The sequence below is a fragment of the Pristis pectinata genome, chromosome 3 (assembly GCF_009764475.1).
Source record: "Pristis pectinata isolate sPriPec2 chromosome 3, sPriPec2.1.pri, whole genome shotgun sequence".
Taxonomy (NCBI): Eukaryota; Metazoa; Chordata; class Chondrichthyes; order Rhinopristiformes; family Pristidae; genus Pristis; species Pristis pectinata.
This window is the reverse complement of record NC_067407.1, coordinates 66,358,095-66,384,563: the sequence shown is the minus strand read 5'-3', so window position 1 is coordinate 66,384,563 and position 26,469 is coordinate 66,358,095. Positions and strand designations below refer to the sequence as shown.

The 26,469-nt window shown below is 41.8% G+C and overlaps 1 protein-coding gene across 4 annotated transcripts in view; it reads right to left on the bottom strand.

Annotated features, from left to right (window-relative positions):
* Positions 1-26,469, bottom strand: part of cep350 (centrosomal protein 350) — a 173,482-nt gene that overhangs the window by 9,273 nt on the left and 137,740 nt on the right. For all 4 annotated transcript variants that reach the window (XM_052011681.1, XM_052011680.1, XM_052011682.1 and 1 more), the window contains 8 exons: positions 23,683-23,879; positions 22,107-22,315; positions 18,649-18,796; positions 9,314-9,474; positions 8,465-8,598; positions 7,529-7,608; positions 3,997-6,308; positions 1,095-1,487 (listed from right to left, as the gene is read on the bottom strand). In XM_052011681.1, the coding sequence (XP_051867641.1) occupies positions 1,095-1,487; positions 3,997-6,308; positions 7,529-7,608; positions 8,465-8,598; positions 9,314-9,474; positions 18,649-18,796; positions 22,107-22,315; positions 23,683-23,879 (3,634 nt within the window). The remainder of the gene's footprint in view (positions 1-1,094; positions 1,488-3,996; positions 6,309-7,528; positions 7,609-8,464; positions 8,599-9,313; positions 9,475-18,648; positions 18,797-22,106; positions 22,316-23,682; positions 23,880-26,469) is intronic.

Sequence of the window (26,469 nt, the reverse complement as noted above, 5' to 3'; positions counted from 1 at the left end):
GTGAATGCAGAAGGAATGATTAGTAAATTTTCAGATGACACAAAAATTAGTGTTGTTGATAGTAAGGAGGGTAGTCTTAGGCTACCTTATATTGAACTAATTATATTGTTCAGCTGGTAAGCTGGGCAGGGCAATGGCAGATAGAATTTAATCCTGGTAAGTGTGAGGTGATGCATTTTGGGAGGTCTAGTGTGGGCAGGACTTGCACCATGAATAGTAGGGCCCTATGTGGTCTTGTGGAACAGAGAGACCCTGGTGTACAAGTCCAAAGATGCCTAAAGTTGGCAGCACAGGTGGATAAGGTGGAAAAGGTAGCATACGAGATGCTTGACTTCATTAGTTGAGGCATTAAGCACAAGAACAGGGAGTTCTTCGTGCAACTTCACAAAACATTGGTCAGGCCACAGCTGGAGTACTGTGCACCTTTCTGGTTGCTATACTATAGGAAGGATATGATTGCATTGGAGAGGATGTAGAGGAGACTCACCAGGATAATATCAGGAATGGTTATGAAGAGACTGGATAGGCTGTGTTTGTATGTTTTGGGGGGGTGGGGGGGGGGGTGGGAAGTGGGGTGAAGGAGGAGACACCCAAGGTATGCAAAATTATGAGAGGCATAGATAGGGCAGAGACTAAGAAACATATCCCCATGTCAGAGGTGTACAAGACAAGAGAGCAGAAGTATACAAGACAATAGGACATTGGTTTAAGCCGAAGAGAAAGAGGTTGACAAGGGATCGGAGGGAGAGTTTTTTTTCAAACTTAGTGTGTTTGGAATCTGGAACACACTGCTTGAAGGGGTGGTGTAGGCATAGACTCTCAACATTTTGTTAGTATCGGGATAAGCACTTGAACTATCAAGGCATAATAGGCCAAGGATCAAGTGCTGCTAAATGGGATTAGTACAGATGGGTATTTGATGGTCAACAGGGACATGGTGGACTGAAGATACTGTTTTTGTGCTGTATGCCTTCCCATTTAATTACAATATCTATATCAGTTATGTATATAGCCATCCTGATTCACTGCAGAGCATCATTCATTGTACATTTCTCAGCAAAATAATGAGATACAACTTGTGTCTTTGGGCTCACCTCACAATAAACTCTTCTGCTGACACTCTCTACATCTTGCCCTTTGTTATTCCCGAGATAGTCCTGGGGTAACGGAATATCCCACAGATCGTGTGCCACCTCCTGCCACTTCCAAAGCTCTTCAGCAGCTGCATGGACTAACTTTTCAACCTCCAGTGCATCATGAGGTACAGCAAAATACTGCTCTTCACGGACTTTTACAGCCACAGCTTTTGGTAACTGTGGCTCTAGCTCTGGTCCTGGCTGCTGCACTTTACGAGAGCTTAGTCCAAAGTCTTCATCAAACCAGTCCTGGTCATCTCCCAGGTCATCAAGCAGCTCACGACTCAATTCCAGCTCTGCAAGGCGCTTGGCCAATTCTTCCTGCCCACTCGTGCCAAACACTGGGCTGCCCTGTCACAAACAACAGAAGTTAAAAGTCACAAAGCAAGCAGCAAATAAATGGGCAAAGCAAGATTTAAATACAAGGTGAAATTCAAACTTTAAACCAGAAGCTGAATAGTAATGGTGTTGCTTGAGAACACATACAATGGGTTAGACAGTGGCAATGATCTTGTCTTTTCCTAATTTACCACAGATTGATATAAATGTGGGGGTTCTGAACACAAAAATCTCTAATTCAACAAGGATGATATTCACTTCCTCACCCCGTATTATATTAAGTCGATTAAAAACAATTCATAATACTCCATCAAAAAGTGAGAAAAAAAATCTTTACTGGCAACAGGTTTCAAAATATAGTAAAACCCTGATAACCTAGTACTGACTTTGGTGCCGGAATAGATTTTCCACACTACTGGTTATTATTCCTATTAATACCCCAACATATTTTAAATTCAATTTTTAAAAAAAGTATGTATATTATAATAAATTTCCCAGTGAACCTGGTAAGTACATAAGGAGCATGAGCACTGGGGCCCTGGTGAGTAGAAAGGAAGTTCAAGAAACATTACTGGTGAGCCAGATGGGGAACCATCAGGGTTTCTGAATGGTCAAATAGCAGATTATGGAGTTTTACTGTACTTTCAGTGGCCTTCCTTAGATACAAAACCACACAGTGCAAACAAGACGAACTATGCTTATCAATGTGATGCAATCAACATGTCTACTCTAATAGTTATTTCTCTAGTCAAAGGAAATTTAATATCAGTGATGAGTGGGGAGTTGAGGAAGACAGGAGAAGAGAATTTCTGCTTCTGATCTGTCTTGGTCAGTAAGGTTATGGTGAAACCAATCTATCTTCCTCAAACTACAAAGAAAACTGATTACTGCAACTAACTATATCTTCGGTCTTTGGCACTTTAGGAGAAGCTTGATATGGGGCTGCACCCCTGTCTGGACTAAGAATGGGTAGAGGAACTCAATCTGGAAGATTCTCTTATAATCCATTAATTGCAGTATACTTTGTAGCCTAACGAGAGATGACAATCTAAAAGTGGATTCTCATAATTTACTGTTAATAATCAGGTCACATTCAGTTTAACTGCTGGATACGCTTTTTCCTCCAACGTTGTCCAAATATTAGCCAAATAGTGAAAAACAGGATTCATTCATCACATTAGACAGGATGTCATTGTCTAACAGTGACCCAAATAGTTATTTCAATTTATGCCACATCATGTGTATTTATAAATATGGAAAGTAGGAGGGCTTATTAACACTTCCATGAAGAGACTGCATGTCCAATTGAACATTAGTAATTGCCACAAGACTACATATAATCATGGTCTCTCTTTTCTACTGAGAGCTGTCGGATTTTGTTTGTTGAGAGGGTGCTGAACAAGTCTTGTGTTTCATACTTCTACAAAGTTCCAGGGAGGGACAGTGATATAGAGAGAGAAGTCCTAGTACAAGTGATGATTAGTTAATGTCATAATCTCACTAAATGTACAGCACAAACCATTACCAAACAAACATTAGACACACAAGAGACTGCAGATACTGAAATCTGGAGTGAATTCCAGTATCTGCAATCTCTTGCGACACCAAACAAATATTATTAATTGGATCTGTCTGCACACATTTATGAACTAATAAGTAAGGTAGAAAGTACTCAAAAGTGATAAATGTTGAGGGGATCCACAAAAGTTTGATTTAAATACCTTCACGTAGATTTATGGAATTATCAAGATTTTCCTTGCCTACGCCAAGTTGTGGTTAGACCACACCTACAGTATTATGTGTAATTTTGCATACTGTATTTCATGGCCCTGGAAGAAGAGCAGCATAGCAAGAAACCCCGATTTGATAGTCTAGATAATCAGAATATTCAAAATAAGGTTTAGAAGGTTAAGTGGTAATTTGATTAATGTTTGAGATATTTATTGGAACTGCTGATTAAACTGAGAAAAAATTCTGCTGTTTGGAGAGAGTGTCTATGACTAGCAAGTATAATCTAATAAAATTAGAACTAGGACTTTTAGCAGTGAAGTTAGGAAGCACTCTGCATGCAAAGACTGATAGAAGTTTGGGGCTTCCTTCTGAAAATGCCAGTTAACCCCAGATTAATTATTTTAAATCTGAGATTAGATTTCAGCTAATCAGAAGTATTCAAGGATATACAGTAAAGGCGAATTTACGGAGTTAGGTCACAGATCAGTCATAACCTCACTGAATGGTAGAGGCAGCTGAAGGGGCTAAATAGCTTTTCCTCTCAACACATCCTGAAAGAATCATTTTTGAAGAACCACAGGAACAATGTTGATTTGTACAAATTATATTTTAGACCATAGGTAATGAAAATTGGCGTCTGACTTTTGTTCCATGCTAAACAATGAAAAGTAGAAGAAATGAGATAAAATAATTAAGTTATAATTCTATCATAGATATTTCATCTCCAATTCTTAAAAGTTATCCTCCCCCTCACCCCCCCCCCCAAAAAAAGTTGAAAATTAATACGTACAGGTCTAGGACAAAGATCTGGAGATAATATTTCCTCCTTATCCTCATCACTGTCATCTCTTTCAGTAGAAGTCTGTAATTGAACACCAGCTCCATTTTGTACCTCCAAATACTTGGGAGATGACCTGGGAGAGGATTCTTCAGCTGATTTGCACCATAACTTTTGGTTAGTTAGTTCAATCTTTTCATCTCGAGCCTTTTTGATTTGCTGCAATTGTTTGACTGCATCTTTCAGATAGGAAGACAGGATATCAGCAGCCAAAGAGCTAGCTTTTGTCTCTTTGTCCTTCTGTTCTTTGCTAAAGTCTTCATTGTCCTCAAGAATGGCCTTTGATTCCTCCACTTTAAAACCCTCACTGTCACATATTTCTTCAGATTCAGAACTGAGGCTTGGTATTTTCAGTTGTGCCTCAAGTTGCTCCTTCTCCTTATTCAACAGATCCAAGAGAGGGGTGGAAGGCTTTTCATGGACAGGTGATGATAACTCTTTTGTTTCACTGGAAGAATGCACAGACAACTCAGTGAAGAAATCAGTGTCCTTCTCCAGTACAGTTTTGGATGGTTTCTTGATGGATACATCAGCTACACTGAGCTCTTCATCATCTTGAACTTTGAAATTAGGTTGTTTTTCCTCCTTACCCAATTTGGGCAGATTCTCTAAATTTTGATCATTTAAAGATTTACTGACATTATGAACCAAGTCAATGGCATTAGACTCAGAAAATAGATTGTTTGTAATTTGGTTATTTAAATCGTTTTCAGATCGAGTCATCTTAAAATCAACTTGATCAATGGGGATTTTACTGCCATAAGATGCATACTCCTGCTGCTTTGATTCTTCTTTTGATCCTTCTTCCCCACTCCATGGTTTGCAATCGTGATCCAATTCAATCTCTAACAATGGGCTTTCTTCATTTTCTGCTGTATTGATGGTCTTGTCATAACACTTGGGTAGAACAGAAATCTTGTGCGGAGGTGCAAAAATGCCATACTTGTCCTCGCATCTGAAGTACACAACTCCATCATACATCCCATTACCACTACCTTCTGGCTTATCCAGCTCTACACCAGCCCAAAACCCATCAGCAAAGTTGGTTCTTCCCTTAAAGCGGAGAGTGCCTGGCTGGATGTTACTAACCAAAACTCTATCACTAATTTGGAATTCACGCAGTTCATCGGTTTCATGTGATGTAGGTGTAGGAGTGTGACAAGGAGAAGGAGAATGTGATGGAACAGGTGTCTGTTCCTCAGTGTCTACAGCACTGTGCTCTACATTTCTGCTCTGAATTGATGATTTCAAATCCAGAAGTTTTTCTGAATGCACACTACCACAACTTGAAAAGGATTTTTCACTTAGGTGCTCACTGATCTCGTCATCTGTGCTGATGACTGGTGAAGCACTTCGAGAATGCTCTGCTCCTCCATCCACTTCCCCTTGTTTGTAATGGTCAAGATCAGACAGCACCTGGAGCCCAGCAACACTCTCATTGTAAGCAATCTTGTTTCTTGATGAAAGGACCATTGCAGATTCAACATCACCTCTAGAACTTCCAATGTGAGAATTTTCATCCAAGTCTTCAGATAGCTTCTTTCTTGATGACTCAAAGTCTTCTGAGTAAGTTGCCTCTTTACCTGGGGAATGGTGGTCTAAATCTTGAGGACGGGAATCATTCTTTGATGATGTTTCATCCAAAGCCCTATGGTCAGATTTTGCATATTCATCAAAAGTGTCATATTTAATTGATTTTATAAACTTCATGGAATTGGCTGAATGATCCTCCTTTTCAGAGTCACCTTCTTTGTCCAAGTAGCATTTCTCATCCTTCAATTCCTTAAGGTTCTTCTCATCATGCTCAACTTGAAAAGGCTGCTTTGCATCCTTAGAAAACTCAGAGATGCAGAAAGGCTGTGGTTTCTTATCATCTAGTTTCAGCAAGGGTTCAGATTTATCAGTTTGTTGAGAGACCCCAAGTAAGTCATTTATTTCAGATTCTTCTGATTTTATATTTTCAAGTTCTTCCTGAACATCATCCTGCACAGATCGATGAGTGGACACATTTTCTTCACCAGACCCGCCTGCTGACCTAGCAACAGACTGGTCTGGCAAGGGGCTAAATTCAGGTATTCCCTTTTGAGGCAAGGATGCTGGTACATTATCCAGCTGAGATTTCTTTTGAGATATGGAAATTGGTGAAGCACTTCTGCAGGAATCATCAGTTTGACTGTCAAAGAGTGTGGACTTGCTTTTGTCTGATGCTTGAAGTTCATTGAGGCAACTAGATTTCTGTCCATCAGGACTTGAGGGTCTTTGTTCTGTAACAAAAAACAATCAGTGCTGCTCAATTGATTTCTTTAAAGAAAAAAAACTTGCATCTATACATTGCCTTTCAAGACATTAGGGCATCCCAAAGTCCTTGTAACAAAAATTCCTAAAGTCCAATCTCATAAGAAAGAAAGTCCAGTCTTATAAGAAAGCCAAAGAGTAATGAGATAACTGACCAGATAATGTTTTAAGTGTAGGTTGCCAGGTAAGTGTTGGCCAGTACTCCAGAAAGAACATTCCTGCTTTTCTTTGATTAGGACCATAAGATTTGTTACAGTCATAAAACCAAGCAGGCTCCTGATTACCACTGCATTGAAAATACAGCATCTCCATTGGAGGAGTAATCCCTCAGTACTATACCAGATGAACAGCCTGGATTGTGGGGCTCCAGGTAGGTCTTACGAGAGATGTACAAGGATATTGCCAAACCTGGAAGATTGTAACTATGGAGGAAAGACTGGATAAGTTTGGGTTATTTTCTAGTCTTAATTGAGGTGTATAAAACAGAGAGCTAGATGCAGTAAATGGAAAGGACTTATTTCCTGAGCAGAGGGGTTAAAAAATCTGAGGCATACAGATTTAAAGCAACTGCTAGCACCATTAAAAGGGAGAGAAGGAAAAGTATTTTCATCCAGAGGATGGTAGAGGGATCTGAAATGTTTAAAGGCAGAAAGTCACATCATATTTAAAAAGTTAATGAATGTATATTTGAAGAGTTGTGATCTGCAGGGCTACAGAGGCAGTGCTAGGAGGAGGAATTAAGCTGGGTAGTTCTCTTTCTTGACCATCACACATACAGTTAGCGAATGGCCTCTTCCTATCGTGTCTATTTTCAAGGTTCTATGAGTTTGGCTCAAGAGACAGGCAGGTAGATTTTTTAAAACTCAATTTAGTTGTTCAACTAATTTTAAAAGTATTTGTATTTTTAGTCTTTCAACTTAAAAACATTTCTGATGTTTTTTTGAAAAACATTTTATATTTAAATGGCCCTGAATAATTGAGGATGCTGCTGAATATCTTTGACATTCACAAACATTCAATAAGAGACAGCCAGTGGGCTGGAGCCTCACCGACTGTGAAAGCCATGTATGAGTGCAGGTGGCTCCACCTCAGGCCACGCTGGAAGCTTTATGTTATCTCAGGTGTTTACACATAGAGCCTTTCAACATACAAAATTAATAGTTCTGATTGTGATCATGGATACACATACCCTGTTTAACAAGGGAGCCCAGTGACACTTTGGATCTTTCACCCTCAGTAAGGGATTTCCAGCTCTTTGCAGATTCAGTCCTGAAAACAAAAAACAGAATCAAATTTTAAGCTCAAGAACTTGGCAGCTGACTATCATATTGTCTGTGGAATACATTCAGCTTAACTCTGCAGTGATGGCCAAATGTTCTGACAAAGGGTTGCATACCCAAAATGTGGATTGCTTCTCTTTTCATAGATACTGCACAACTTGCCGAGTTTTTCCAGAATTTTTTGTTCTGACTTCCAGCACCTGCAGATTTTTGACTTTCAGTTGCTGAAATGTAATGTTTCATCATCTCAGCCTAACATTCAGAATCTCCAATAAATAGGACTAGCAACTCAACAAATCTCCCAGTCAGAATCCTGAAAAAACTGTGTCATGTTACAGCAAGCTGCCCTGATACATTTCTGAGCCAAAACCCACATTCTTAAGAAGCAGAGCAAATTTTACTTAATATCATTAAACTGCAAGAAAAAAAACAAGTTACATCATTGGATGGGGCAATCAGCTATTTAAAAAAAAAACTGCTAGGAATTTAGGTAAACTTTCAAAACACAAAAGCAAAATACCGCAGATGCTGGAAACCTAAACAGAATGATGGAAATACTCAGTAGGTCAGGCCATGTCTATGAAGAGAGAAACAGAATTCATGTTTCAGTTCAATGATCTTTCAAAGGTCACCGGCATTGTTCTATGCTCTGCCTTCTAGGTAAAAGTACCACTCCTTAAAGTCTGTTAAGTAATTGAGGAACAGTCAAGTACAACCTAACTTTGACAGAAGTACTTTCAATAGGCTATGTAGGCATGCATATGCTTAACCTATTAAGCAGCAATACAACCAATATTCTGAGAATTTTTTCATATTAAGGCTGTACTGCTCCACAGTGACATTACCTTTGTAGAGAAAGTGGTTTAATCTTAGGCTTCTCAGCAGCAATGGAGGAAGGGGTTTTGATTTGTGGTTTGGTTGAACTGGACACTTCTTTGCTTAGTTCTGCTTGGGTCTTTTTAATAAATTCATCGTAGGACTGGTGATACAAGAGAAAAAAAGTAATAGAGAGTTTAAACGTTCAGATTTAAATAATCACATTTTTTTCATATACGTATTAAGTAAACAGCAAAAGCATTCTCGGATTAATAAATCTAATTTATTAGTTAGTAAATTGATCAAGGTTGACAACTGAAAACATTCATAGGATGGCAACTTAGTTAAATGCTGTTAAAAACAAGTTTCTGAGCTGAGGATCCCCCTACTCTTCCACAGCAAAACTTTCAGATTAAATTGCAAAGACTGGAACAATCCAGATTTCTCCAGTCTTTAATAAAACAATGCCTCAAGCTGCTATAACAAAGAAGTGGATACAGAGCAGAATAACAATAGCATATGGGGGGAGACAGCTTGAGGAGAGACAACCTAAAGCACCATTGAATAATGCATATTTTTGAAAGGCTTTTGAAAAGTAGGAAGGAATATGGCAATGCAGAGGGGTTTGGAAAAGGTCCTTAAGAATGATTTGAGTGTGATGTAAAGGATTTTCCATTAATGGAGCAGAAACAAAGAATAAACCTAGATCAAGTCCTTTGAATAACCAAACACTTCATTTCCTCAATAATTTTCTAAATTTAAAAAAAGCTATTGTGGATAGCAAATTGATTTGAGTAGGAAAAACATGCAACTCTCTTATTGATCTCAGTGAAGACTGGCAGGACAGTCCAGGTAAGAAGGTGCTATGATAATCCCACCTCGAGTTGTTTAATGAGACTCGCCTCCTGTGCTTTCAATCTCTCCTTCTGACGCTTCTTTTGCTCTTTCTTCAGTTTGTCTACAATGGATTTGCGCTTCCTCAGCTCATCCTTCAATGCATGAATCCTGCCCTCTATATCACTCTGGTCAGATGCTGTCTCTGTAAGGGATGTAATCAAATCGAGGTTATAGCAGGTAGTAGCTTCCATTTTAACCAATCATTTATCATTCAAAATACAACCTCAGCAGGAAGAAAACTACTAACAATTTTACTCTTACTTTATATTCAATTACTGGTAATTGAAATTTATATTTCCAGTTAACATACATGTGACTCAACACTAATAGCTGTCAGAGATAAACAAACTCCCACTTAGAGTCATACAGCACTAAAACAGGCCCTTTGGCCCAATTGGTCCATGCCAACCAAGATGCCCCATCTAAGCTAGTCCCATTTGCCAGCGTTTGGCCCATACCTCCTAAACTTTCCAATCCATGTACCTGTTCAATTGTCTTCTAGAAGTTGTTATTGTACCTGCCTCAACCACCTCCTCTGGCAGCTCATTCCACATGGACACCACCCTTTGTGTAAAAGTTGCCCTTCATGTTCCTCTTAAATCGTTCCCCTCTCACCTTAAACCTATGCCCTCTAGTTCTTAATACCCCAACTCTGGAAAAAAGACTGAGTGCATTCACCCTATCTATGCCCCTCATGATTTTGTACACCTCTATAAGATCACCTCTCAGTCTCCTACACTCTAAGGAATAAAGTCCTTGCCTGTCCAACCTCTCCCTATAACTCAGTCCCTCAAGTCCTGGCAGCATCCTTGCAAATGTTTTCTGCACTCTTTCCAGTTTAATAACATCTTTCCTATAGCAGGGCAATCAAAACTGAACACAATACTCCAAGTGCGGCCTCACCAGTGTCCTGTACAACCGCACCATGACCTCCCAACTTTTATACCAAATGCCCTGACTTATGAAGGCCAGTGTGCCAAAAGCCTTGTTCACTACCTTGTCCAACTGTGACTCCACTTTCAGCGAACCATGTATTTGTACTCCAAGGTCCCTCTGTTCTACAACACTCCCCAGGGCCTTGCCGTTCACTGTGAAAGTCCCACCTGGATTTGACTTTCTGAAATGCAACATCTCGCACTTATCCAAATTAAACTCCATTTGTCATTCCTTGGCCCACTCACTCATCTGATCAAGATCCCCCTGTAATTTTTGATAACCTTCTTCATTGTATTCTTCAAATACCACCTATTTTAGTGTCATCTGTAAACTTACTAACCATGCCTTATACATTCTTATCCAAATCATTGATATAAATGACAAATAACAATGGGTCTAGCACTGACCCGAGGCACATGACTAGTCATAGGCCTCCAGTCCAAGAAACAACCTCCCATCACCCTCTGCGTTACACCATCAAGCCAATTGTGTATCCAACTTAGCCAGCTCTCCCTGGATTCCATGCGATCTAAACTTCCAGAACAGCCTACCATGTGGAACTTTATCAAAGGCCTTAATGAAGTCCATATAAACCATGTCTACCGCTCTGCCCTCATTAAGTTTCTTAGTCACCTCATCAAAAAACTCAATCAAGTTCGTAAGACATGATCTCCCATGCGCAAAGCCATATTGACTACCCCTAATCAACCCCCATCTTTCCAGATATATGTATATCTTATCCCTCAGAGTCCTCTCCAGTAACCTACCTGCGACAGATGTTACACTTACTGGCCTATGGCTCCCAGGTATTTCTACACCCTCCTTCTTAAATAAAGGCACAACATTCCCTACCCTTCAATCTACGGGCAGCTCATCCGTGGCTAACAATGATGCAAGTATCTCAGACAGGGCTCCTGTAATTTCTTCTCTAGCCTCAGTGTACTTGGATAAACCTGGTCAGGCCCTGGAGATTTATCTACCTTCATACCTTTTAAGACATCCAGCACCTCCTCTACTGTAATGCAAACTAACTCCAAGACCTCCCATTTAGTTTTCCTAGTTCTGAAGTCTTCACGCCTTTCTCAGAGGGGAAATATTCATTAAGGACCTTGCCCATCTCCTGCACCTCCACACAAAGGTGTCCCTTTTGGCCTTTTGGGGCCCTATTCTCTCTCTAGTTACTCTTTTTTCCTTAATATAAAATCTCCTTGGAATTTCCTTAATCTTCTCTGCCAAAGTTATCTCATGCCCTCCTGGTTTCCTTCTTGAGTACATTTCTGCATCCCTCATACTCCTCCAGGGATTCACTTGATCACAGCTGCCTGTGCCTGACCCACACCCCCTCCTTTTTCTTGGCCAGGGCCTCAATATCCTTTGTCATTCCAGAATTCCCTACTCCTACCAGCCTTGCCCTTCACTCCATCAGGAACATGCAGACCTTGAATTATCATTATCTCATCTTTAAAAGCCTCCCATTTGCCTGTGATCCCTTTGTCCACAAACAACCTACTCCAATCAACCTTTGCAAGCTCCTGTCTCATACCATCAAAATTCACCTTGTCCCAATTTAGAACTTCAATCTGTGGACCAGTTCTGTCCATTTCCATAACTAGTTTAAAACTAATAGAACTATGGTCACTGGCCTCAAAGTGCTCCCCCACTGTCACCTCAGTCACTTACCCACCCTAATACCCAAGAGCAGGTCAAGCTTTGCCTTTTCCCTAGTAGGGCCCTCTATATATTGCCCAAGGAAACTTTCCTGAACACACTTAACAAATTCTACCCCATCTAAGCTCTTAACAGTATGGCAGTCCCAGTCTGTATTAGGAAAATTAAAATCCCCTATTATGACAACCCTATTATTCTTGCAACTCTGCAATCTCCCTGCATAATTCCCATTGACTATTTGGGGGCCTATAGTACAATCCCAACGTGATCATCCTCTTTGATTTTCTCAGCTCCGCCCATAAAGCCTCACTGGATGATCCTTCAGTAATTTCATCTGACTACTGCTGTGACACTCCCCTTGATCAAAAATGCAACTCCCCCTCTTCTTTCCTCCACCGCTATTGGTTTATTATTGTCACTTGTACTGAGGTACAGTGAAAAACTTGTCTTGCATACTGCTTGTACAGGTCAATTCATTACACAGCGCAGTTGCATTGGGTTAGTACAGAGTGCATTGATGTAGTACAGGTAAAAACAATCACAGTACAGAGTAAATTGTCACAGCTACAGAGGAAGTGCAGTGCAATAAGGTGCAAGGTCACAACAAGGTAGATCATGAGGTCATAGTCCATCTCATCATAAAAGGGAACCATTCAATAGTTTTATCACAGTGGGGTAGAGGCAGTCCTTAAGTCTGGTGGTACGTGCCCTCAGGCTCCTGTGTCTTCTACCCGATGGAAGAGGAGAGAAGAGAGAATGACCTGGGTGGGTGGGGTCTTTGATTATGCTGGCTGCTTCGCCAAGACAGCGAGAGGTAAAGACAGAGTCCAAGGAAGAGAGGCTGGTGTCTGTGATGCGCTGGGCTGTGTCCACAACCCTCTGCAGTTTCTTGTGGTCCTGGGCAGAGCAGTTGTCGTACCAAGCCGTGATGCATTCAGATAGGATGCTTTCTAATGGTACATTGATAAAAGTTGGTGAGAGTCAAAGGGGATAAACTGAATTTCTTTAGCCTCCTGAGGAAGTACAGGTGCTGGTGAGCTTTCTTGGCCGTGGCATCTACGTGATTTGACCAGGACAGGCTGTTGGTGATGTTCACTCCCAGGAACTTGAAGCTCTCAACCTCAGCACCGTTGATGTAGACAGATGCATATACACCACCCCCTTTCCTGAAGTCAATGACCAGCTCTTTTGTTTTGTTGAGACTGAGGGAAAGGTTGTTGTCATGACACCATTCCACTAAGCTCTCTATCTCCTTCCTGTACTCTGACTCATCGCTGTTTGAGATACGGCCTACAACGGTGGTATCATCTGCAAACTTATAGATGGAGTCAAAGCAGAATCTGGCCACTCACTCATGAGTATATAGGGAGTAGTGTAGAGGGCTGAGGATGCAGCCTTGTGGGGCACCAGTGCTGAGAATAATCATGCTGGAGGTATTGCTGCCTATCCTCACTGATTGCAGTCTGTTGGCTAGAAAGTCAAGGATCCAGTTACAGAGAGAGGGGTTGAGTCCTAGATCTGGAGTTTGGTGACAAGTTTGCTTGGGATTATTGTATTGAAGGCAGAGCTGTAGTTAATAAACAATAGTCTAACGTAGGTGTCTTTACTGTCCAGATGCTCCAGAGCTGAGTGTAGGGCCAGGGGGATGGCATCCGCTGTAGACCTGTTTCAGCGATAGGCGAATTGCAGTGGGTCAAGATTGTCTGGGAGTCTGGAGTTGGTGCGTGCCATGACCAGCCTCTCAAAGCACTTCATGATGGTGGATGTCAGAGCACCATCGGTAGCCATTGAGGCATGTTACCTTGTTTTTCTTCGGTACCAATAGTGGTCTTCTTAAAACAGGTGGGAACCTGAGATTGAAGCAGGGAGAGGTTAAATATGTCCGCAAATACTACTGCCAGCTGATCAACACAAGATCCGAGCACACAGCCCAGGACACCATCTGGGCCAGATGCTTTCCTCGTGTTCACTCTCCGGAAGACTGATCTTACGTCCTCAATGGTGACCTCAGGTTCAGTTGCATTGGAGGCTGTCAGGGTGGGTGGTGACAATCCACTTCCCCTCTGTTCAAAACATGCATAGAATGCGTTTTCATCAGGAAGGGATTCGCCGTTGTTAACTATGCAGCCCGACTTCGTCTTGTAGCTTGTTATGGCATGTAAGCCCTGCCATAACTGACGGCTGAGCTGGGACTCTACTTTGAGTCGGTATTGCCTCTTGGCATCTCTGATAGCTTTCCGAAGGTCATATCTCGATTTCTTGTACAGATCAGGATCACCAGATTTGCGTGCAACAGTCCTCAACTTCAGTAGGGAGTGGATCTCCCAGTTTCCTGTTTGGGAACACCCGTATTGTCCTCTTTGGTACACAGCCCTTAACACTTGCTGATAGTGTCTGTGATGGTGGTGGCATTATCATCAAGGCTGGCAGCCGAGTCTTTGAACATGGACCAGTCCACTGTCTTAAAGCAGTCACGTAGGAGGTCATCTGCTTCCTCAAACCAGCACTGCACGACTCCCTGTACCGGATCCTCCCGTTTCAGTTTCTGTTTGTATGCAGGGAGAAGGAGCACAGCCTGGTGGTCTGATTTCCCAAAGTGACGAGGGGTGGTTCGGAAGGCATCTTTGATGGTTGTATAGCAGTGGTCAAGGGTGTTAGTGCCTCTGGTGGAGCAGGAGATGTGCTGGTAGTATTTTGGTAACACACTCAAGGTTGGCCTGATTGAAGTCACCTGAGATAATGAAAAGGGCCTCAGGGTATCCTGTCTCAAGGTTGTTGACCACGGAGTCATTGCACTCATTGAGTGCAGGCTACATGTCCGTCTGTGGTGGGACGTAGACTGCCATCAGGATAGCTGAAGTGAATTCCCTTGGCAGATAGAATGGTCAACACTTCACCATTAGATATTCCAGGCTGGGTGAACTGAAGCTCACCAGGACCATCATGTCCGAGCACCTCAAGTTATTGAATAAGCAGCAGACCCTTCTGCCTTTAACTTTGCCTGAGGACGCCGTATGGTCCATTCGATGAATTGAGAAGCCCTCAGGTTGAATAGCAGTCAGGTGAGACAGGTGTAAGCCATGTTTCAGTGAGACAAAGTACACAGCAGTCCTTCAGTTCTCTTTGGTAGGTCAGTCTTGCCCTTAGTTCATCAACTTTGTTCTCAATGGAATGGACGTTAGCTGGGAAGGGGGGTCTTGTATCCACGTTGTTTCAGCCTCACCTGCAGCCCAGCCCTCTTGCCACATTTCCAAGATAGGTGGCAGCGACTCTTCGGTCCTGAAGTGGAGCCACCAGTTAAGTTATTGTTTAGGGTCCGACCTGTAAGACCTGGAGTAGATTCCCCTGGACTGGATGGTAAGTAACTCCTTGCTAGACCTTGAAGACCTGGAGTGGATTCACCTGGACTGGAAGGTAAGTGACTGCCAGTGAACAGACTTGGAAGACCTGGAATGGATCCATATGGACTGGGAGGTAAGCTTGGAAGACCTGGAGTGGATTTTGCTGTCTTGTGAGGTAAGTTGTTGCTTCCACACAGGTTTAAGCTGCCAGTCCTGTCCCTCCCTTAGCCATGTTTCTGTAATGGCTATGATATCCCAGTCCCATGTCGCTATCCAAGCCCCAAAATCACCCCCCTTACCTGTCAGACCTCTTGCATTGAAATAAATGCAATTTAATCTGACCAGCTTTCCTTGCTCCTGGCCATTCTCCTGTCTGTCATGCCTATTCAACTTGCTGTCACTGACTTCTGCATCAGTTCCCAGCCTCTCATTTACATCCCTGATGCTTGGGATCCCACTTCCTCTGCCAATCTAGTTTAAACCTCCCTCACAGCTCTGGCAAATCTGCCTACGAGGATATTGGCCCCCCTCCAGTTCAGTTGTAACCTGTCCCTCTTGTACGGGTCACCTCTGTCCCAGAAGTGATCCAAAAAAAAATCAGAATCCCTGCCCCCTCACCAATTTTTCAGCCATTCATTCATTTGCCATATCCTCCTATTCTTACCCTCACTAGCATGTTGCACTGGAACTAATTCAGAGATTAATGCTCTCGAGGTCCTGCTTTTTAACTTCATCCCTAGCTCCCTATATTTACTCTGCAGGCCCTCACCCCTTTCTCTACATATGTCATTTGTTCCAATGTGCACGATGACTTCTGGCTGCTCCCCCTCTCCCTTGAGTATGTTCTGCAGCTGCTCTGTGACAGCCTGCACCGTGGCACCAGGAGGCAACACACCATTCCGGAGTCCTTTTTGCAGCCACAGAATCTCCTGTCTGCCTCCCTAACTATCGAGTCCCCTATCACTATAGTCCTTTTTGCCTTCAACCTTCCCCGTTGAGCCTCAGAGCCAGTCCTGGTGCCACAGATCTGGCTACTGCTGCCTTCTCCTGAAGAGTCATTCACCCCCACGCACCACCCCCCCCTCCCAACCTACAGTATCCAAAATGGTATACTTGTTTGAGGGGAATGGCCACAGGGAAATTCTGCATTCTCTGCCTACTCGCTTTTCCTTTCCTGGTGGTCACTCAACTACTTTCTGCCTGTACTTTCAGTGTGACCACCTCGCTAAAACTCATATCTATGAAACTCTCAGCATCTTGGATAATCCTGAGTACATCCAGCTGACGTGGTCAGTCAGGAGCTGCAGCTGGGCACACTTCCCATAGGCGTAGTCCTCAGGGACAGTGGAAGTCTCCCTGATCTCCCACATCCTGCAGGAGGAGCATGCCACTGCACTAACGGCCATCTGAATGCTCTAAGATTAAAAAGGAAATCCAAGGAACCTTAATCTGCACCTCTGCTCACCAAAGTCTCTTAATTTACCACTCAAACACTGGCCCACTCTCACAATGCCCACTTTGCTGCAGCCTGCTTTCCTTTTATTGGCAGATGTGTCTCACAATTAGCCAATAAGAAGTGCTTTTCCCGAAGAGCTCTATAAGCCAATCAAGAAGGGCTTTCTTTTTTATAAACTTCCCGCTACTGCTCTGCCTCCTGCCTCTCAGCACCTCGAAAATGAAACAAGTGCTTCTCATTCGGGACAGCAATGTTTGGGCTTTTCACTTGCATAATTTTTTGTCATCACGCATGTACCAAGATCCAAGTCTTCACTACCCTGTACACGACTAACCACGTAGCCCTGGTGTGTGCACCAATTGATCCACAATCCTGCTCTACACACAGAATAATCACAGCCACAGGCGTCAATGCACTGGCTAATCAGACAATCCTGCTGCATGCACTGTCCTTTCAGCCCTACAGTCCCCCAATATGCACAGGTTGATCAAGGCGAGTCTTGTGCACATATTCCGATCAGACCCATTGTCTTCCTGGTACACACAGGCCGCTCAAGCCCATAATCCTCCTGTAAACATCGTCCAAGGCTGCCTACTGTACACACAGAGCAATCAGACCCACAAACTCACTAAATGCACTGTTAAGGCCCACAATTCGGCTAATACACATGCTGATCAAAGCCACATTTCGTGCACACACAGGCTAGTCAGATCCCAGCCCCTTCTATTTGGTGGTGGCATAGTGGTTAAATTACTAGACTAATGATCCAGTGAGCAAAATTCAAAGCTACCACAGAGCTGTGGAATATCTTGGAAAACAACGCTTCAGTAACGACAACCACAAAAACAACCAGATTGTCATAAGCACCTATGTGGTTCATCATGTGCTTCAAGAGAAGAACTCTGTCTTCTTATCTGGCCTAAACACTCCAAGTGGATGGCTTTTGATCTATTGGCTTACTCGGCCAATTCAGCAGGAGTGCTGAATTGGCCTAGTAAACCAATAGATCAAGGGCAAGTAGAGATGGGAAAGAAATGTTGACAGCTTGAATTGCCAAGATCCCCCAAAAAATCAATTAAGCACCTAGAGCCCCAGCCTCGTGGTACACCAACTGGCCAGAGCCCAATCTCATGGTACACCAACTGGCCAGAGCCCCAGCTCTGCTACAGGCTCCATGGCCAGAGCCCCAGCCTTGTTAGTTCTAGAGCACCACTCTTGAGCACAACCGATGGGATGGTGCCCATTTTCATTATTATTGCTTTGCTTGGTACCCACTCATTCCTTGATATGACTGAAGACTACCATCACAACACTGGGGACTTTGGGAGGAAGCACAGATGCATCATCCCCTCAGTGCTTCTGGCTGAATATAGTTTCACAAAGTTCGTGCTAGGTTCTGGTTTAATTGAAGGTGGGGATTTTTAGAGCATATTGTCCTCATGTTAGCTGGCTAATTATCTATCACCATTCATGACTCTGTGCACCAGGGTGGCAGAGCTTTGATCTGATCCATTGGTTGGGGGGATCATTTAGCTCATGCTATTTTTGCCATTTAACAAGCTGATGATCCTGTGTTGCACCTTCATTAGGTTGAGATCTTGTCCTCGGATACACCCATTACAACACCCACCACTTTTCTATATTCGCCACTGAACCAGCATTGGCTTCAATAGTCCCCAGCTTGATAGTACTGTTCGAAAGGAGTGATATACCAGGCCTTGAGGTTACAGATTGCAGTTCTGCTGATGCTGATGGTGCAACCCTTTGTGAATGCCTGGCTGAGCTACCAGATCTATTTTGAGACTGTCCCAATATACTGTAATTTTAGTTGTGGTTAAATGGAATTCTGTGAATTCCTCCCAAATATTTACAATAAATTACCGAAAGTCTCACATGGCTGTTAGAAACTTCTTACCTGACTGCGTCACAGAAACAGATTCATCAGACCAGCTGCAGGATGCTTGGCGTGACTTTACTTCAGGCCTGATCTGTAAACTGAGGCCGGAGTTACTTTTCTTACCATCTTGCTTTGATGTACTGACGCTCACTTTCGAGGAAGCAGACTGCAGAAGGGGAAGGGGATGGCAACAGATTAGTTCCCTAGCTGTTAGTATTTTTGATTTGATTAAAGGAAGATCAGATGGGCAGGAAAGGCATTTTAAGCCTCTTCACATGCCCAGTCTTTTGGATGAAATACTAAAACAAAACCCTGGCAGACCCCATTTTCTAGAATTCCTTCAGTCTGGTCAGGTGGATGTTAACAATCCCACAGTAGTACTTAAATGGAAGGGAGCTCTTCGTATTCCAATGCCAACATCATCAAAAACAGATCAACTGGATACTTATCTCACTGCTGTCTGTGAATTTAACAAAGACGAAATGTTTTAATAAAATTAAATGTCCCAGGTCATTTCACAGGAACAATTATCAAAGTTGTCACCAGCTACATTAGGTATTTTGGGCAACCAAAAGCTTGATTGAAGAGGTAGCTCTACTGACTGTCTTAAAGAACAGATTTTTTTTAAAGGAATGTGGTCTTAAAGGACAGGGTCTAGACAGCTGAAGGTATGGATGATAGTCATCAAATCTGATGTACAAGTGTCTGAGGTTGAGGCCTGGAGGCCTTCATTATAGAGATAGCAAGGCAAGGAGCATGGTGTGACCTGGAAAAAAAATTTAAAAACCAAGGGGTTCTAGATCAGGACTAAAAATGAGTAGTCAGTGAGTACAGGGATAATAGGTGAACAAAACTTGGTGCAAGTTAGGATATGTGGCAAAACTTTGATTAAGTTCATTAATCAAAGGTGGAGGATGCAAGGCCAATCAGGAATGCTATTGAACAGTCTGGTCCACAATTTCAGTAGCTGATGAACTAAGAGATGGAAATAAGTTACAAAAGTACACTATATTGATAATGGAGGAAATATGGGGTTTGGATGCTTAACACAATTAAATTGGAAGAATCTGAAGGCATTTTATAAGTATATTGAAAGACAGCAAACTTGGAAAGAGTGGGGCCCAGAGACCAAAGGGGCAATTTGTGCATGAGCCGGAGGATTCAAGCAAGATCTTAAATGAATACTTCTCATCTGTATTCACCAAGGAGAAAAACATGGTAGTTGTGTGTTTCAGGAAAGGGGTCAATGAGAGCAAGTTAAGAAGGAGGATGAATTAGCGGTGTTAACAGACATACATGTGAATCAATGTCCAGAACCTGATGAGATGTATCCCAGGCTGCCATGGGAGGCAAGGGGGGAGATTGTGGCACCCTGACAGAGATTTTTAAATCTTCACTGGACGTAAGTGAGGTGTCAGATGGAGGCAGCAAATGTGGTACCTTTACTAAAAAAGGGTAGCAGGGATAAGCCAGGTAATTACAGACAAGTGAGTCTAATGTCAGTGGTTGGGAAATTATTGGAAATAATTGGAAATATTCTCAGCATGGGATTTACAGTATCTACAATTGGAATGGCAAGGATTGATCAAGGATAGCCATCATGGCTTTGTTCATGGGAGATCCTGCCCGACTTACTTGAGTTATTTTTGAAGGAACAAAACATATTGTTGAGGGCAATGCAATTGATTTTATCTACCTAGATATCAGTAAGGCCTTTGACAAGGTCCTACAAGGTACATGGGACCTAAGGCAAGTTGACAAATTGGATCCAAAAGGTGGCTTTGTAATAAGAGATGGAATAATGGTGAAGAGTTGCTTTTGTGATTGGAAATCTGTGGCCAGTGGTGTACCACTGGGATGGTGTAGGACCCTTGCCATTTGTCACATACATTAATAATTTGGATATGAACACAAGAGGCATTATTAATGTGTCATTATGATACTCAATGAATAGTAAGACATGAGGAACAAAGGGAACTTGCTGTACAAGTCCAAAGATCCTTGAAGTTGGCAGCACAGTTAGATAAGATAGTGAAGAAGGTATTTGAGATGCTGACTTTCATTTGTGGGGCATTGAATATAAGAACAAGGGGACTGTTGTACAACTTTATAAACATTGGTCAGGCCACAGCTGGAATATCATGTGCAGTTCTGGTCGCCACATTATCGGAAGTATGCGAGTGTACTGGAGAAGGTGCAGAGGAGATTTACCAGGATGTTGCCTGGGATGGAGTGTTTCAGTTATGAGGAGAAAGTGGATATGCTGGGTATATTCTCCTTGGAGGAGGAGGAGGACCTGTAGAAGTATACTAAAGTAGGGGGGGAAAGATAGAGTAGATAGTAAGAAGCTTTTGCCCATAGCCGAGGTACGTAGATTTAAGGTGAGAAGAGAAGATCTGACGAAAAATGTTTTCACCAGAGGGTAGTTGGAATCTGGAGCGCTCTGCCTAGGGTGATGGAGGTGGAGGCAGGTATACTCAACATTTAAGCAGCATCTGGATGAGCACTTGAATCTCCAAGGCATCCATGGACAAGTGCTGGTAAATGGGGTTAGGATAGATAGGTACTTGGTGGTCAATATAGACGTGGAGGGCAGAAGGGCTGTGGCTCTATAACTCTAATAAGGGAATTCAATAAGATGCAGAGAATACATTTCCTCTGGCAATGCAATCCGGAGCAAGGAGAACACCATCTCAAAGTTAGAGTTATAGTTTTCAGGAAAGAAATCATGAAAAATACAGGACTGAAGTTGATAGATTTTTGATAGGCAAGGATATCAGGAGAGGTAAGACCAAAAGGCAAGTAAGATGGAGTCAATTAAATTATGGAACAAAGTGAAGGAAAAACAAAGCACAGAAAATACAGTAAATACTCAGCAGGTCAGGCATCATCAATGGGACAACAAAAAACACAAAGTTCACATTTCACGTTAGAGACTCTTCATCAGAACCAAAGGGTCTCCGGCCTAAAAAAGTAAGTTTATTTCTTTCCACAGATGCTGTCTGACCTGCTGTGCATTTCCTGTATTTTTTATTTTTATTGGTTTTCAGACAAAGTGAAGAGGCTGAACGGTTTCTCATGTTTCCATGCACCTTAAGCCTAGAATTCTAATACCCACAGGATAATCATATAGCAGGAATGGCGACAGAGTTTTTCAGCAGGCTTTTTGATCATGAAACTCTTGGATCAATAACAAAAACATACACACACCAGCACGAGGTTTGTTATCAGGATCAGACACCAGCCCAAATCAGTCCTCTAACCTCCCACACCCACCTCCTCTCTAACCCAGAGGTACAGAAGCTAACTATTCTGCTCTGTAATCAACCAAATTAGGCCAGACTTAGATTGAAGAGTGACCTTCTCCTCTGTCTGGCTTTTGTACTAAACTCAGCAAATGTTCTTTATCACAAGATATCTAGGAAACCATTATTTTTAAAGAGTTTTTAAGTAAAAAACAGAAGCATTTAGATTACCTGTTTGCTAGGTGTTGCAACATATTCAAAGTCCTGGGAATAACTATCATCTGTGAAAACACTGTGCTCAGGGCTGGTGGATGTCCGGAGGACAGCTGATGCTGATTCTACAGTCTGTGCAAGTGGGCTTCCAATTTCATATGGAATGGAGCTGTCACTGTGGAGGCGAGATTGAGGAGGTGCTGAGCATTCTTCCTCACTGGCTGTATCTAGAGAGAAGATAAACACTCATGATAATGCCAAACTACTGTTAGTAGTGGTGACTGTTGTTTTTTCTCACCCCCCCCCCCCCCCCCCCCAAGTTAGAAGGGCAATGTAGTAGAACCGCCTTTTAGTTGTGTGGTGCAAAGGGAATTGATTGGGTACTATCAGCGAGAGTTGCATATATATTGGCATATATAAATGCTCATCCAAAGAATCTAGATTAACCTCCATGTTAGTTCACTTCTATCAAGTAACAACTCCAACACAAAACAGTCCATTTGTCCACAAATCATATTCATTCCTTGTTATTTGCAAGGCATAGGAACACAGACTTCCTGAAGGTAACACAGTGCCCAACATGTGCCCCAAATAACCATTAATATATTGAATGTATCGATACCTACAAGCAGTGATTCGTTTAAAATTAAAGGTGCAGGTGTGTAAAGACGTTCCTCTATGAGAATTACAGCTAAGGTGTCCCACAACACATGCAGTTTGGAAATTGATCACAAGGAAGACATCAAGCTTATTTGGCTGTTTATTGGTAAGCATAAAAAAAAAGTTGTACACCCAGACACACTTCTGCTCATTTGTGGGCATTTCAGATCTTTTTGGTGCAGCTTAAAGCCTCTGGAAAAAAATGAAATGGGACCAGGCTGGTCTTGTAAAAGTATGCAGATAAAGTGGTCTGTGTACCTGTATTACAACTCTTGGTTGCGACTTATGTTTTGGGTAATGAGATGAAGTAACAATTCCACAGAAGAGCATAGTGGTTCAAGTACAATGTTTCCTGCACTGAAACTGCAGAGAGTTCTTAGAAACTGCATAGAACTGTGCACACAGCTCAGCACATCACAGAAACCAGCCTCCCCTCCATGGACTCTGTCTATACCTTTCGCTGCCTCAGTAAAGCAGCCAGCATAATCAAAGACCCCACCCATCCTGGACATTCTCTCTTCTCCGCTCTCCCATCAGGCAAAAGATACAAAAGCCTGAAAGCACGTACCACCAGGCTCAAGGGCAGCTTCTATCCCGCTGTTATAAGAATGGTTCCTTAGTACGATAAGATGGACTCTTGACCTCACAATTTACCTTATGAGCTTGCACCTTATTGTCGACCTGCACTGCACTTTCTCTGTAGCTGTGACACCTTATTCTGCATTCTGTATTGTTTTTACCTTGTACTACCTCAATGCACTGTGTAATGAATTGATCTGTATGAACAGTATGCAAGACAAGTTTTTCACTGTACCTTGGTATGTGACAAAAATAAACCAATTCCAATGGTATGAGCTGCACAAAAATACTGCCAATCAGTTTTCAATTTGGTAATTCCATCCAAGGGAAAACAAATAATGAGTCCTACACTGACCTTTAGACCCTGGACTTCTTTCATTTGTTTCTCTCTTTGCCACCTTTTGTTTAAGCTCCTTGTTCCATGCAGCCAAGGCCAATTTTTCCATCCGCCTAATCTCAGCTTCCTCAGCATCAAGCCGTCTTTTCCACTCAAGCAGCTCTTCTGCATGCCGTCGCCGATGCATCAATTTTTGCTCTCGCTTGGTGAGGAACCTGATGGAAACATCAGTGATACAAGCAAAAGAAAGGGAGAAAGCAAGCACAGGAGAAAGTCAGTAATTACCAGGATTTATTTGTACTATTGTCTTAATCCAGAGCTCAAAGTTTTAATTCTTACATTTTCAACTTGACACTGTGTTTGAATCATAGTTTAACTATCCATAAATTTCAGGGTACAATTCCGATATTCTATGATACGACAGCAGTGCTCTCAGTGCTGCATATAAGACATTCAGCACAATGACTTTAACATGAGTTTAAAGACTTGCTGATGCTATTGAAAACTACCATTGCATGGCACCGTTTTTAGGAAAACTTCTCCAGGCTGAATCACATTCCTTAACCTAGCCTCAGATGTAATCTCGTGGTTGTAATTGGAACGTTGAAGAACCCACCAAAGGCATCAATGCCATACTCGAGTCAGACAGACATCAGTGCTTTCTTATCATTTAGATTTCATTTCTCATTACTAGAATAATTGATCAAATAGTAGATAAAATTATGCACAGTTATTAATCTATTTTGTCACAACTGCAGTTTCACCCCTCCCCCCTGCCACCACCACGAAGCCAAATGACAATGACTTCTGTTGAGCATTGAAAATAGACTAGAAAAATATCAATACTTGGAAAATGAAAGATATATTTTGGGCTTGAGCAGAATTTCTCCACCTTGGTTACTCAAGGACACTATACTTAAAAAGGCTATTTTTCACTAAGCAGAATTTCATCCCAAAGCCAACCCATATACTTGTGAAATAGAAGTCTCTCACCCAGAACTAGACTTCAATGCAAATCTTGGCCTTTTGCATTACCAGCTTTGATCACTAATTGTGCCTACAATTATTCCAATGCCTATAAAGTGCGTATTTAAAAGCTGGAAACCCCTGACCTTACATGAAGATGGAACTTCAAGATTTGCTAAAAGCTCATTTAAGTCCAATATGTAAAGCCACTGTAGGCGAATGCCGCATTTTTCATTTACATCCACAAAGGGCTTACTTCAAACAATTTCAGAATTTAAATTCTGTGCTATTATTCAAATCACAATCTGACTGGTTGGAAGAACAAGAGAATAAACATTTACAATGTACACCACGATCGTAGACTTTGCAGATGATGTGGATACAACTGAAAGAGAAGGGGGTTGTGGGATGCATTTCCATGATCTGAGAATAGTTGGGTAGATGGAGTAGCTCAGATGTGATAAGGAAATTTGAGGCAAGGACACAAGGCTGTAATAGCTGTGACTAATTTATAGAGCAAGTGTACTGCCTTGAATTATTTCAGAACAGTGTGAACTGGTATGGTGTCTTTTACGGTAGTAAGTGTAGCTTTATGATAACAATGCTTCAGAGCAATCCAATTAATTCATTGATTATATCTACATTAGGACTATTTACTTAATCAAATTATTAAATTGATAGCTCATTTAAATTCTTTCACTCACAAAACATAAAGTGAACAAAACTTAAACCAACTTTCTAGGTTTTAGAAAAGCATTTTTGCCATTTACAGTAATAGCAACTCCATTTGATTTTCCAGCATGTATTATGAAACCAATGCTTCTTCTGAAAGTGTCTATATTAGATTCTTCAAACTGTGCCCTTTATATTACTATTTCATCATAACCTATTTTTAGTCAATACTGGACTACCAAAGTCCCAGTTCTATCCATCCCATCCTAGAGCGCTTGGACTATTTTGACTCATTTCATTATTAATGCAGTTTAAGCCATGGTTATCTGTCTAACTTTGAATGGTATTGGCATCATTCAGAGATTTTTTTTTGAAAAGGAGATGTTGTATCCATCTTACCAATGCAGAAAGTTGCAGCTTTGAAGTCATGGCCACTAATCATAGCAAATGTTAACAACAGCAATATTTCCATCAAAGTTTCTTTCTTCAGAATTGATTTGAGGATCCTTACAGCTCTTCCCTACTGTAGTCTTGAATCAGTGGAAGTACAGCACCAAATTCTTTTCACTCATCAAAAATAGGTTCCTTGATGGGAATATTTAGTCTGAAGAACTTTTTCATATTGTTTTTTTTGGTTCTTAAAGGAAAATGACTACAAAATGTTCTACATGCCTGGTGGAAAGAGATGGCATCTGTGCAAGACCAGATGGGCAATATTCAGATTGAGGCAAAGAAACCAAATGAAAATGTTAATGAATAACGCAAGCTTAAAGAACAACCTTCATCTCAATAGCATCCTTTGTGCAACCTCCCAAAGCATTCAGCTTCTTGGATTACAGCAAGAATATATCCAGTTATCAACTTATTCAGCTTCAACTGCATATGAAACATAGGCATTATGATTCTTCAGCCCTCGATGAAGAGAATTGCCCATGATTCCCCCAAGTTAGTTTTGTAATATTCCTCAGCAACCTAAAGAGTAGGAGGTAAAAGGATTACTGCTCAGAGTGAAAATTAAAAGGATATAAATGACTCAACTGTGAGACATCTTCAGTTGAGTTTGATATTGTCAACATTTTCAGGTAGCAGTCATCCTTTTGTAGGTGAGTGGGCTTTATACAAGTGCTTTGAAAGAAGCAAATGGTGCACAGGAAGGTATACGGTGAA